We start from the raw sequence: 13,466 nt of genomic DNA on the forward strand, positions 1-13,466 counted from the left end.
GGCAGTAATACTGAATGACCATGTTTCCCTCCCTCATTTCCCCCTGAGAGGAGAGATATCTGCATTTTGGTTCTGCAAAAAAGTCCTCCGATGATGTAATATGACGATTTTTGCATCATCGGAGGACTTTTTTGCAGAACCAAAATGCAGATATCTCTCCTCTCAGGGGGAAATGATGGAGGGAAACATGGTCATTCAGTAATACTGCCGGGTTTCTACAGATACAAAGCTGAATGCTAAATCGGTGAAGTATCCCTTTAAACAACATTTAGGAGTTTATGGAAATATTCTTCAATATTATTTAAAGAAAAAACGTACACGGAAACTTCCCGTTGGAACAGCGTTTGGTGTTTTTATTAAAAGCGAGAGCTTCCTTGAATGACTCAGAGATGTGTGTGTGTGTGGTAGTAAACGTTATTTAGGATTATGAAATTTCAGTCAGCTCAGTTCCTGATGCCATGAATATGTCCTGGATGTTCAGAATACTTAACATATCAAGTAAGCGTTTGGGTTGCGAAGGTTTCAAACCTTCAAAGTGGAAGTATGTTCAAGGCCAGAGGGCAACATATGAGTGGTTTCTTGAGAGGCTCAGCTTTTGAAGGCTTGTTTGGGTTTGCAACATGTCGAATTATCTGGAAGAGGAGACAAAAAATAGATAAACGCATGGACCACACACACACAATTCATGTCAGGAGATTACAGCTGAAGACCTGCATTCATGGGTTGTATACAAATCTGTTTGTCTTTCTGTTTATCATGCAGACTAGGAAATGTTTTTATGCATTCCTCTGTTATATCATAAGTCAGCAGATTTGATGTGACTAATATTGTTTACGGCTGTCTTCACTCTGTAGTACAGATGACTCCCCCAGTCATTGCAAGATCACATATCTTAGTGTCAGTAGTTCACAAAAAGTACACATGGTCAAGATCTGCTATACAGTAGGTCACAATGTGTAGGGTCTAGGGATGCATGCCGATTAATCGCGATTAATCTATAGCAGAATAAAAGTTTTTGCTTACATCATATGTGTGTGAACTGTGTATAATAACTTTGTATAGATAAATGCACACACATGCATGTATATATTTAAGAAATGTTTACATGTGTATACAATTTTATATTTATGTATAATTTATATGATATATAAATATAAATACTTAATATATTTGTGCTAGGCAAAGATTAATCGCGATTAATCGCATACAAAATAAAAGTGATTATTGGTATAATATATGAGTGTGTGCTGTGTCTAATTATTATGTATAAATATATACACACACATTCATGTATGTATTTAAGAAACATTTACATGTTTATATATATTTATTTATATTTTTATATAATCTATAATAAATATAAATAAAAAAAAATTATATATAAATAAAACAATTCTGAAATGAATATATGAATGTGTGTGTGGTTAAATATACATAATAATTAGACACAGTACACACACATATATTATGCAAAAAAACCACTTTTATTTTGTATGCGATTAATCGCGATTAATCTTTGCCCAGCACTAATTTTTCTTAAAATTATGCATTAATGTGTGCATATTTATATATACATAATTTTATTATACACAGTTCACATACATATATGATGTAAACAAAAAAAAAATTCTGCTATAGATGAATCGCGATTAATCGTTATGCATCCCCAGTAGGGACAGTGCATTTTACAAAGTGTCCTAATTCTCTAAAACTAGGTTTTGGAAATAAGGTCTGGAAAACTATTTGCCTGCATTCGTTTCTATTTTGCTGCAATTAATGCTTTGTTTAGGCCTGGCTGTCATTTTAGATTCTGATATTTTTAATGCTCTGGACCAACACGGGCACTTTCAAGCATGTAGGCTACTATGTAATGCATACCTTTCTGTTGGCTGAGACCGAGTTAGTATGTGGGAAGTGCCCTTTGAAAGAGTACTTGTCCTTCATTTGTTTGTGTTTCATCAGTGTTGTTGAAAGAACGCTTAGCAGAGATTTTGAAATCAAGCCCGAGATAAACTGGTGCTCAGGTTTTGCATTCACAGAGGGAGAAACTGGAAAAACTGAACTGATTTAATAGGAAACTGGGAAATGTTACACAAGGAAATAAATAGACCCATAGCAAGGTGTAAAATGTTTTAGAAGAACCTGCATGTCTAGACATTTTGGAGCGCACATACGCACGCACGCACGCACACAAAGAGCATATTTATTTCTTTAAAAAGGCTAAATTTATAAAGGAAAAGATTTCTGTCACTAATGTAAACAAAGGCATGTGTATGTCTGTCCACACAATATTAACCTGTCTGAGTACTGGATGTTGGCTAACTAACCACATGTGGCAACATAGTAAGAATGTTTGTCTTTAACTAAATAAACATGCAAAGTTTAAAAGGAAAGATTTAAGTGTTGTATGCTTATACAATAAAAGTAGTTTTGAACTTGATTGAAAGTGAAATAGAAATGCAGTATTTTGCAAAATTTTGGGTCTCCATACCACCATTAGATTTGTAGTTTTTGCAATGGAATATAAGCCATAAATTTCTGTCTCTTTATTAGAATATAGCCAGAAAACACGGGAAATTTGTATGCAGCATTAATTATATTTAGTATTTTAAAGTGTGAAGTGTGAGCTCCTCTTAAAGGGACACTCCACTTTTTTGGAAATATGCTCAGTTTCCAGCTCCCCTAGAGTTAAACATTTGATTTTTACCGAATTGGAATACATTCAGCTGATCTCTGAGTCTGGCGGTACCACTATTAGCATAGCTTAGCTCAATCCATTGAATCTGATTAGACCATTAGCATCGCGTAAAAAAATAACCAAAGTTTGACTCTTGACTCTTCTGTAGTTAAATCATGTATTAAGACAGATGAAAAATTAAAAGTTGAGATTTTATAGGTCGATATGGCTAGGAACTATACTTTCATTCTGGCGTAATAATCAAGTACTTTGCTGCCATAACATGGCTGCAGGAGGGGCAATGATATTACGCAGTCCCCTTGGTAACTTTCAATAGCAGGGGACTATTTTTCTGGCACTCCAGTTGTCAGTGTTTAGTAAAGCCACAAATCTAAAACAGACTGATGGGAGCTTACCGAACCAAAATAATATTTTATCATACAGCCTCCATAAACCACAGAGGTTTCAATTGCTTGTAAATTCAAACAGAATTGATTCACACGGAGGTGTGTCATTCTGTCATAATTATTCTTACTGTAAACAACGTCTTTCATGAATCCTCAGGAAGTCTATTGTAAGACTCATTTGATTCACCTGAATGTCATTAATTACCTGCACTTACTTAATCGCAGCTTGACTTGTGAGGAAAGCCTCTTATACGTGGGCAGGGCTCCAGACTGAAAATTTTAGGGGCGCAACCAGAAAATTTAGGGGCACACATCGTAAATCAACATGTTAACCAAATATTCACATTTCTATTAATTTCCACTGTATTACTAATAAATACTTTAAAGATGCAGAAAGTACAATGTGCTGTTTCAAGTTCATTGTCACATCACAAAAAAGATCAAATTTACTGGTCGCACATGTGCGACTGGATGTAAAATTTAGTGGCACACTCTGAAATTTTGGTGGCAAAATGCCCCCATTTGGTGGCAGTCTGGAGCCCTGTTGGGAGCAGACACGTATTGAGTTTCTGGGAGGTTTTAGTACATACAGCGTCATCTTCAAATAATGATTATGTGACTTACTTGAAAATACAAACAAACTGTTTCCATTGCAGTTTTGGGAAATACACCTTTTCCAAATTGCATGATATATAATGTTTTTATTGCCCATATATTCAATTCGCCATGTCAATTTGCGCAATTTAAAGGGTAATGGAAACGTAGCTATCGTTTTTTCTAGTTTATCTTTTTATAATGTTTGTGTGTACATCAATAGCCTCTTTCACACAGTAATTTCTGTAAATTGCCATGAATTTACTAGCCTGACGTTGTCATACTCAATTCTAGTCAGAATTTGAGTCCGATACCGCTCCATTGAGCTATAATTATGAGGCGTGTCTCAACCGAAAAATGCCTCTGCACTCAATTGGATAGACCTACGACCAATCAGAGCAACGGAGTGTGTGACGTATGTTGAAATGACGTCTTTGCAGCCTGACTGAACTGATAGTTATTTCGCTACAATGACACTAACATTGTGATTATACTAAGTCTGAGTTGGCGAATGTACATCAACACCTACTATGTTTACAACATTTCGTTTATACCACAACATGAAGTATTTACTAAGTCATAGAGTAAGACTATCTCTTACCATTTGTACGTTAGGTGAACTTCATCCACGACGATACCCATTACGTTGGCTTGAAAATATTGGAGCCTAGCATGTTCCTTTACACTTATTCAGCAACCATGATTCCGGGCTTCCGAAAAGAAGCTGGCAACGACCGCTAATTATATCCATCTCGTCGTGCACGCCGAGTTGCATCGGCGTGATAACGTTACCCATTTCAGTTGCGACCAACTTTTGCCGAATCCCGTGGGAAGGACAGCAAAAACATCAACAAATACCCTGCTTGCGTTTCTCTGTTCCTCTTTTAAAATCAATGCTCTGTCGATATCTTTTAGAACAGACTCCATGTCAGAATCCACACATCTGAACTCTACAGCGCAGCCATTCAACACACGCGCTCTTTGGTGACGTGGTTCATTACGTTACTGTTGATTATCTGTCCATCATCGTATAAAGCCCGCCCTGACAATTTGATTGGTTCGCCCAGCTCTAGTCCTAGCATAGCAGCTCCTCAACGGAAAAACGCCAGACCGATCTTCCCGTTTTCAAACTCTTGTGGGCGGGGCTAAGATCGGCTTGCACCCAGGCTATGAATTTACCAAAAATACTGGTAACCTTACAACCTCTTTTACTGGTAAATTGCCAGCACTGATTTACCAGAAAGGTTGACCTGTTAACTGCAATTTACCAGTAAATTACCAGTAAAGACTGTATGTGTGAAAGGGACTAATGAATAGCCTACGTGAAATTAAAGCATGTTTCAACAGAATATAATGTTTATATTAATATTCTTATCTCTTCTGCATCAGTCTCTGGAACAGGACCAGATGTCCCTTCAGAGGATGAAGAAAATTGTGAAGGCCATCCACAACTCTGGACTTAGTGAGTGTTGTTTTAATATCTACTCTGATTCTGTATGATCTTTATTTTGTTTGATTTATATCATAACAATGTACATAAGCAGAAACATCTGTTATGTGACTGTGGGGGGAGCATGGGGTAATATGAGGTGAGTTTTAGGAGGTCTTCGGGAGGTCTGGTTCACCACAGGTCTTTATACTGCAGACTTTATACTTTAGAGATTTTAGATGGGACTTTTAGTACATTTGGTAAGTTTGTGCGTTGCATTTGACATTGAAACCCATGACCTTAGGGTTGTTAGCATCAGATTTTTTTAAAAAGCCCTTGAAGCCAATTTTTTGCACATATAAGATTAAGGTCTGGACTTACTATAACCATTATTTTTAGAGGATTTAAAAATTATTTCCTATTGAATTAATTACATTTTTAGATTATCATTATAAAAAATTATCATTACCGCAACATACTAAATAAATGCATTTACAAACTCATGTTTCGGTAATGAGAACTAAAAAGTTGTCTAGGTACTATAACAAACAAAATTTCAACTTTTATCTGGGGAGAAAAATAAGAACTGCTTACTTGGTAGCCATCTTGAGTGTTACAGTCAATTATGTCCCTTCCAACAATTAAAAAAAAATGTTAGTTACTTGATGGCTTAAACAATGATTGAAAATTGTTGCGGAGGATGAGAAAATTGGTCTTGGACACATTTACATTCCTTATTATTGTCTCTACATTTAACATTGATCACCAAATACCACATGTTTCTTTACTGTAAATGTTTATAGTATAACATGCCCTGAAGCTTTTTATTTTTTATTTATAAATATTTCCATGTCAAAGAACCCAAATCCAGTCATGGACACGTTGCGGTGATGAAAAATTCCCCTTAAATGTGGAAAAAAAAAACAAAATTTGTTTCTATGCTGTTATGTGAAATCATGTACAAAATAGTACATGAAGAGGTGTTTGTAACTGTATGCTTCTTATTTTGCTACTCTTACTTTGTATTTACTTTTTAATCAAAATGTTTCATGACACCTCATAAGTCTAATTTCGCGAGAATCCCCCAAACACATTTGATTCACTTTTAAATCAGATCCTGATCTTAGACAAAACAACAACAACAACAACACTGTCCATTGTATTTCCAATTATTTGTTCAAATTATAAATGCACACAGAAATGCTTTATTGGCTTGGAGGTTGTTTCATAAATGCATATTTCTGGAAAAAAATATTTGCATCAGACAAATGACAGCAGAAAGTGGTGCTTAGTTTTTTTGCATCACTTAAACTTATTTGCTTGACCCTGAAACATCATAGAGGGGTTATAGCTTTGTTTACATATGCTTTTCCTCTATTAAATGAGAAACCGTACCGCAAACCTGGCTAGTGTGCAATCTTGACTGGAATGATGATGGTTTCTGGGAATTGTGTCTCACATGTGCCTGCTTCTCGTTTTTGAAGGCCCTTGCCCCCTTTCTTAATACTGTGAGTCATAATTCAGTTCAGTGCAAAGGAGACCCCACATCTCTCTCTCTCGCTCCCTCTCTTGCTTTCTGTGTCTCTCTCTCTCTCTCTCTCTCTCTCTCTCTCTCTCTCACTCTCTTAACCCAAATCAGATGTTTCATTGTGGTAACATTACTCGTAAGGGGCCTCAATTTCCTGCCTCTGTATGTGGGGAATCTGGTGGAGTTAAACTCTTGTTTTTAGTTTTTACCTGAACCAGATTAAATCATTCTGATTCACCACTTCCCTCCATCCTCTTGTTTTTCCCTGAAATGGTACAGCATGCTCTGGTTAATGTGTGAGAAATGCGGTTTTGTAGGTCCTATCAGTGATTCACAAACAGTTCATCCGTTAACTGTGTATAGCATAAGATAGACGAATTTCTTTAGAACGACAATCATCAACTTTGTGAAAACAACTAGACCAGAAACTCCAAATTCCTTCCGACTTTGACATTTCTGGTCTGATTTATCAAGAGAAACATCTGTCTGTTTATTTTTGGTGCTGCATGCTAAAGCACATATCACTTTTACTTGTGGTGTTTGTTTAAATCCTCAGTCCTGTAGTCAAACCAGACTTTGTACTTCATATGCTGCCATTCACATGCACGTAAACATGGCAAAGTGTCAACATAAGCATGTGTACTTTCACTGCATGCTAAAGTTTGTAAAAATAGGCATATTTTTAATGTAAAAAAGATGTCTGACCATTAGAAATGTTTGAAATGTAATCTTTCGAGTGAAAAAGCACAAGTTTCTCAGCTAGAGGATTTGACTATTTTTATATATTTATGTATTTTGTTATTTATCATGAATTGAAACAGAATCAACAGAAATACTATCCTGTTGTTTGCAGCGTCAGAATGAATTTCATATGCTAAAAATTGCAGTTAATCCCTCCAAAATCTGTGCTACAGACATGAATGATACAGCGGGGAAAATAAGTATTTGACACATCAGCATTTTTTATCAGTAAGGGGATTTATTAGTGGGCTATTAACACAAAATTTTCACCAGATGTAGCCATCAAGCCAAATATTAAATTCATAAAAAGAAATCAGAACATTTAAGTATACAAGTTGAGTCATAATAAATAAAGTGAAATGACACAGGGAATAAGTATTGAACACATGAAGAAAACAAGGTGCAAAATGGCATAAAAGCCAAGAGATCACCTAAAATCTGTCAGTATTAGAAATCCCCTTACTGATAAAAATGCTGATGTGTCAAATACTTATTTTCCCCGCTGTACCTCAAGTCATGCACAGTTTTAGGGAAAAGGTAAATATAGGATTTTCTCAAAGATTTCACTTAAAAAAGTTTGAAGACAAAAATATCATATCGGCTTCAAATTAATGAGAGTCCCATCAGCATATCTAAGGATGTTGCACATAGAGCTAGAAGCACATTGTTGCAACTAGGACAATTGATGGGTATCGTCAAAGTCTTTTTAAGGAAGTTGCGTCACTGCATTGCCATATTTGCTAAATAAGTCTCTCCCTAAAGGATTTTTTTCTTTAATGGTTGATGATTGGCTCTTTTTACTAGAAGGTGGGGCTAGAGTGGCCATACTGAACATTGTGATCTATTTTATTATTGAGTATAGGACATTGATTGTAATCTGTAAATACACTCTATAGACGGTTTCAGCAGTAGCAACAAAAAACAACGGTTTTCGTGGAACAAATGTAACTTCCGGTAAACGCCGCAAAGAATCAATAACAACAAAATCCTTTTAGAGTAGTTTATTTCTGATAACTAGCAAAATAAACAACAAGTAGATTACCTTTTGAGCATTTGACACTGAGCTAACGTTACTGTGTAAAATGTGTACTATATAATGTATACAATGTTAACTACAAGTCGGCTGCCAAACCTCCCTTAACATAGTGGTGATCCATGATCGCCATCTCCCTGTGTCTTCAGGAAACCAAAACATTAGTTGTTTTCGACGAGGTATTTGTTCCAGAGTTCAGTTTAGGCACTAGTCAGACCATTAAACAAACAGACACCAAAAATAAAGTTACGCTTAGATGCGTAACCGCGACAATGCACATGCGTATATGACTTTGGTAAAAATGTACTGCTTTTGCTGTATTAATGTGCAGCCTGATCTCACAGGAATTTGTATGTGTTTTATGAGTTGGCTAATTTGTATGAATTCATACGAAGTGATTAATACAAAAACATACGATTATCATAAAATAAACAATTATGAAACCCCACCCCTAACCCCAACGTCACAAGTAAATCGTACAAAAAGTGGTACAAGTGTGGTCATACGAATTAATATGAATTATCTAGCTCGTAAAATACTTACGAATTTCCACAAGATTGCGTTGGATTTGTACATTAATTTACGATTTTTTTACGTACTTAATCTACGCGAGTGTTTGTGTTTAGTGCAGCAGGATTTTGAGAAGCACCCAGGGTCACAGCAAAGCGCCGTGTACAGACATCGAATGGCGCCGACAGTGTGCATACTCAGAAAATAATGTTTTAGAATTTTTTTTAAGATGTGCTGTGTGCTTCTTGCCCAGTGTGCAACCCTCTTAAAGACTTAACAACCCACTTAGTAACCGGCAAGGACACTCTAGTAACCACATAGTATTTGCAACTGCCTAGCAATCGCCAACCTGGCATTGTAAGGGTTTTTTTATGGCAAGCATCAATAACATTTTTAAAAATACTGAAAAAATAAAAAAATCTAGGTCCTTTTTACCATTTTCTTCATCGGTCTATAACAGGAAACATTCTGCAGGTTATTTAGAGAGCTGTATATTTAGTCTGTATGTCTGTCTGTATGCATATCTCTGTAACCTAACTGTCAGTGTACATATTGCTTTTAAGCACATGCTTACACAAATACAGATGTGTCAGGTGCTTTAAATGGGTGCATTTTCTCAAATCCATGAACAGAATTTGAATTGAAGCTCATTTAAGTTTCAGCTACCATCTCTGGAACAGATCAAGATTTCAGACTTGTCGCGAAATAAATTAACTATACCAATTAAACACGTGTTTATGAAAGTGCTCACAGATGGCTGTGGATAGAGTTAAATGTTTCCAGATCAAGTAAGTTCATGTTTTGCCCCATGAATGTTATTTAAGGCAGCCTGTCTCCCTGAAAAACATAGATGATTAAAGACGTTTGACAATTTCCACGGAAGTGGAAGTGACTGCTAGATGTTCAGTTACCCAACTCAAGTAATATTATATCAAATTGTTTTCTACAGTGCCAGTCAAAAGTTTGAAAACAACTTACTTATTCTTATTTATATTATTTGCCACATTGCACAAAATTGGATCAACTTAAAAATTACTTACATTTTTCACTTACATTTTTTTAGGTGTTACCAATTAAAGTTGAAAAAGCTTTTTTTAGTGAAGTAATTTTTAGAAGTTTTTTCACTTTAATAAATTTGATAACTTAAATATTTCAAGAGTTGGCAGCTGAAGTATTTTTTAGTGTATTGGATAATAGTAAACTTATCGAAAATATTGGAATAACACAAATGTAACTAGGATTTATGTTGTGACAAAGCATTTTAAATGAACAAAAAATTTAAGCAAAATTATATTCTTATCATCTGAAGTGTAGTTACTCTTTACCTAAAATTAGCAAAATCATACTTTTTAAACAATATTAAAGGATTTTGCATCTATTCTGGCCTCTTGTTGGCAGTTTTCTTAAGTCGTTATCCATTTAAAAAATTTGCTATATACTATATTTTTTTACAAAATAATTTAAAACATTTCAACACACACAATTTCTATGATGGGACACATGTCAGTGAAGTGTTTCTAAACTTTTGACCGTTAATGTAGGTGACACCGAAATTTCAGTTTTCAGTACGTCATGCTAAAAGTATCCCCTGAACCTTTGTGGTTTTGTTACTCCTAAGAGACTGAAAGTTTTAGCTCTTCAACCCAAAACCTGCAAACCCTGCAAGTCCATTTAAGGCAGTGATTTTATATTCACAGACTATTTTAAGTCCAAGCTGTTAAAATGATTTCCTGATGTAGAAATCAATATGCTGACTTTGTCTGATTTAACATGTTTATTTTGAAAGGGCTTTTTTGGCCAAATACACATCTCGTAAAAAGGAGAAAACTATTTTAGATAAGAAAGAGAATGGGATGCAACAAAAACCTGTATCAAACTTGTATTTTCTTCTTTTCCATTTAAGTGGCATGTGATTTAAACCTCATTTTTATGTTTTAAGACATTTGAATCATTTCTAGCACATGCTTTTCTCCAAAAACAACAAAGTGTATTATGCTAAAGTCATGTGATGTATAAAAGTATGACATTTTCCTTGGTTTTTGGTGATTTGGATTTGAAACCACATTCCTGTCAACCAGTAAAAGCCTTAAAGGGATAGTTTAGATATTAAACCCATGACTTACCCCCAAGCCGTCCGAGATGCATATGCCCATCATTTTTCAGACGAACACATTTTGAGTTATTTTAGGAAATGTCTTTGATCTTTCAGTTAATCAAATGTAAAGTTATGGGGTCCACTCCTTCAAGTCCAAAAAATGGGCATCCATCCTTCACAAAAGAAATTCAAACAGCTCCATGATGATAAACCAACGTCTTCTGAGGGTAATCCGCGCCTTTTTGTTATAGAAATATCTATATTTAAAACTTCATAAACGAAAATAACAAAAGTCCGGTAACGTTGCCATCTTAAACTCCTCTGTATTCAGGAGAGAGTCTCAGCGTAGTGTACACACTTTTCTTTGTGACGTATGACAAATTCAGAGGGCTTGAATGCGGATGCAACAAAGATGGTGGCGTTACCGGAAGCTAGTTATTTTCGTTTATAAAGTTTTAAATATGGATATTTTGTACAACAACATGGCATGGATTACCCTCAAAAGGCCTTTGTTTATCATCGTGGAGCCGTTTTGGATTTATTTTGTGAAGGATGGATGCACGTTTTTTGGACTTGAAGGAGTGGACCCTGTAACTTTACATTTGATTAACTGAAAGATCTAAAATAACTGAAAATGTGTTCGTCTGAAAATGATGGACATATGCATCTCGAACGGCTTGGGGGTGAGTAAATCATGGGTTTAATATAATTTTTGGCCAAACTATTCCTTTAACCCTGATCCTTGGAGAGTAATGATCATTGATCAATAACGTGTAAATTATGTTAAGATAGTTAAAGGAATAGTCTACTCATTTTCAATATTAAAATATGTTATTACCTTAACTAAGAACTGTTGAATCATCCCTCTATCATCTGTGTGTGTGCACGTAAGCGCTGGAGCGCGCTGCGACGCTACGATAGCATTTAGCTTAGCCCCACTCATTCAATGGCACCACCCAGAGACAAAGCCAGAAGCGACCAAACACATCAACGTTCCTCCCATTCAAGACGAGCAGCCACACGAGCAAGCCTGGTGGCACAAAACAAAACATAGCGCTTCTCCAAGCGGTCTCAAAAGAGTAACCATACCCTATGGCGCAACAGCACCCTTGGGAGTACTTGGACTCGCCTGAAAAGTCCGCTCCCCTTCTCACTCTCATAATGGGAGAGGGAGGGTGTTACTGCGCCGAGTCGAAGTACTCCCAAAAGTGCTATTACGCCATAAAATATAGTTACTCTTTTAAATCCGCTTAGAAAAGCGCTGTTTTATTTTGTACCACCAAACTTGCTCGTATAACTACTCGTCTTAAATAGGAAAAACGTTGATGTGTTTGGTCACTTCTAACTTTATCTCTAAATGGTACCATTGAATGAATGGGGCTAAGCTAAATGCTATCGTAGCGTCGCAGCGCGCTCCAGCGCTTACGTGCACACACACAGATGATAGAGGGATGATTCAACAGTTCTTAGTTAAGGTAATAACATATTTTAATATTGAAAATGAGTAGACTATTCCTTTAAGATTAGGGCTGCACGATTTGGGTAATTTTTCCCATTGCGATTATTGATGCTAATATTGCGATGTGCGGTTGTGATTATAATTAATGGTATCATGAGTCAACTTGATGGGTTTTAAGGAAAATCCACAAACAGTTTAGTGATAATGCTAAAATGTGTATTTGTAAAACTAGAAATGTTTTCGAATTGCCACGTGATGTAACAACTGCTCAGTGTCAGTAATCCTAAATCCAAAATACCGCCTTACAACAGACGTAGAGGTTTTTTTAGCTACCAGATCACTGTCAATCTCCTCTGCATCCATCTTCACTCTGGTATTTCCGCACTGCGCACACACAAGTGACGACGCACGCCACACACGTGCATGCCACACGTGCACTGCCTTTTTTGTTTGTTTTTCCTTCTTTTTTAAACAGCAAGGAAAATCATCAAACTGTTATCAGAAAGTTTGTGTTAACAAGTCCACACATTTATTTATTTAATATAATTGCAACATTTTGCTGTCATAAAATCGCACAGGCTGACATCGTGATTGCGATGCGATTAATTGTGCAGCACTAGTTAAGATATGCTCATTCCACTATGTACTCTTGCAAAGATCGTCGAGATTTTGCTGCTTGTAGTCTTTGATCTACATGTACCTTCTTATTGTTTAAAAGATGAAGCTTTTGATTCGTAGTGGCGTCTGAGCCTGTGGTGTTTTAGTCTTTTTGCCAGAAGCTCACTGTGCTTCAGCTGCTATCATTTTCAATCAAAATCCTGTTTTCCTCTATTCACTTGATCATACAGTGAGGGTCACACGGTTTTAAAGATAAATACAATTTATCGTTACATCAAAGTCTTTCATCAAAATGTAATAACTGTTTACTGACCAAGCCCAGGTCAATTCCTGTTGAATAATCAAGCCTAAATTTTAATTTCCGGTGAATGTACT

The 13,466-nt window shown here is 35.9% G+C and overlaps 1 protein-coding gene across 3 annotated transcripts in view; it reads left to right on the top strand.

The window, feature by feature from the left end:
- asap3 (ArfGAP with SH3 domain, ankyrin repeat and PH domain 3) overlaps positions 1-13,466 on the top strand; it is a 51,865-nt gene that overhangs the window by 2,469 nt on the left and 35,930 nt on the right. For all 3 annotated transcript variants that reach the window (XM_055172299.2, XM_055172301.2, XM_055172300.2), the window contains exon 2: positions 5,068-5,140. In XM_055172299.2, coding sequence (XP_055028274.2) covers positions 5,068-5,140 — 73 coding nt within the window. The remainder of the gene's footprint in view (positions 1-5,067; positions 5,141-13,466) is intronic.

This window comes from Misgurnus anguillicaudatus, chromosome 7 (genome assembly GCF_027580225.2).
Source record: "Misgurnus anguillicaudatus chromosome 7, ASM2758022v2, whole genome shotgun sequence".
Lineage (NCBI taxonomy): Eukaryota > Metazoa > Chordata > Actinopteri > Cypriniformes > Cobitidae > Misgurnus > Misgurnus anguillicaudatus.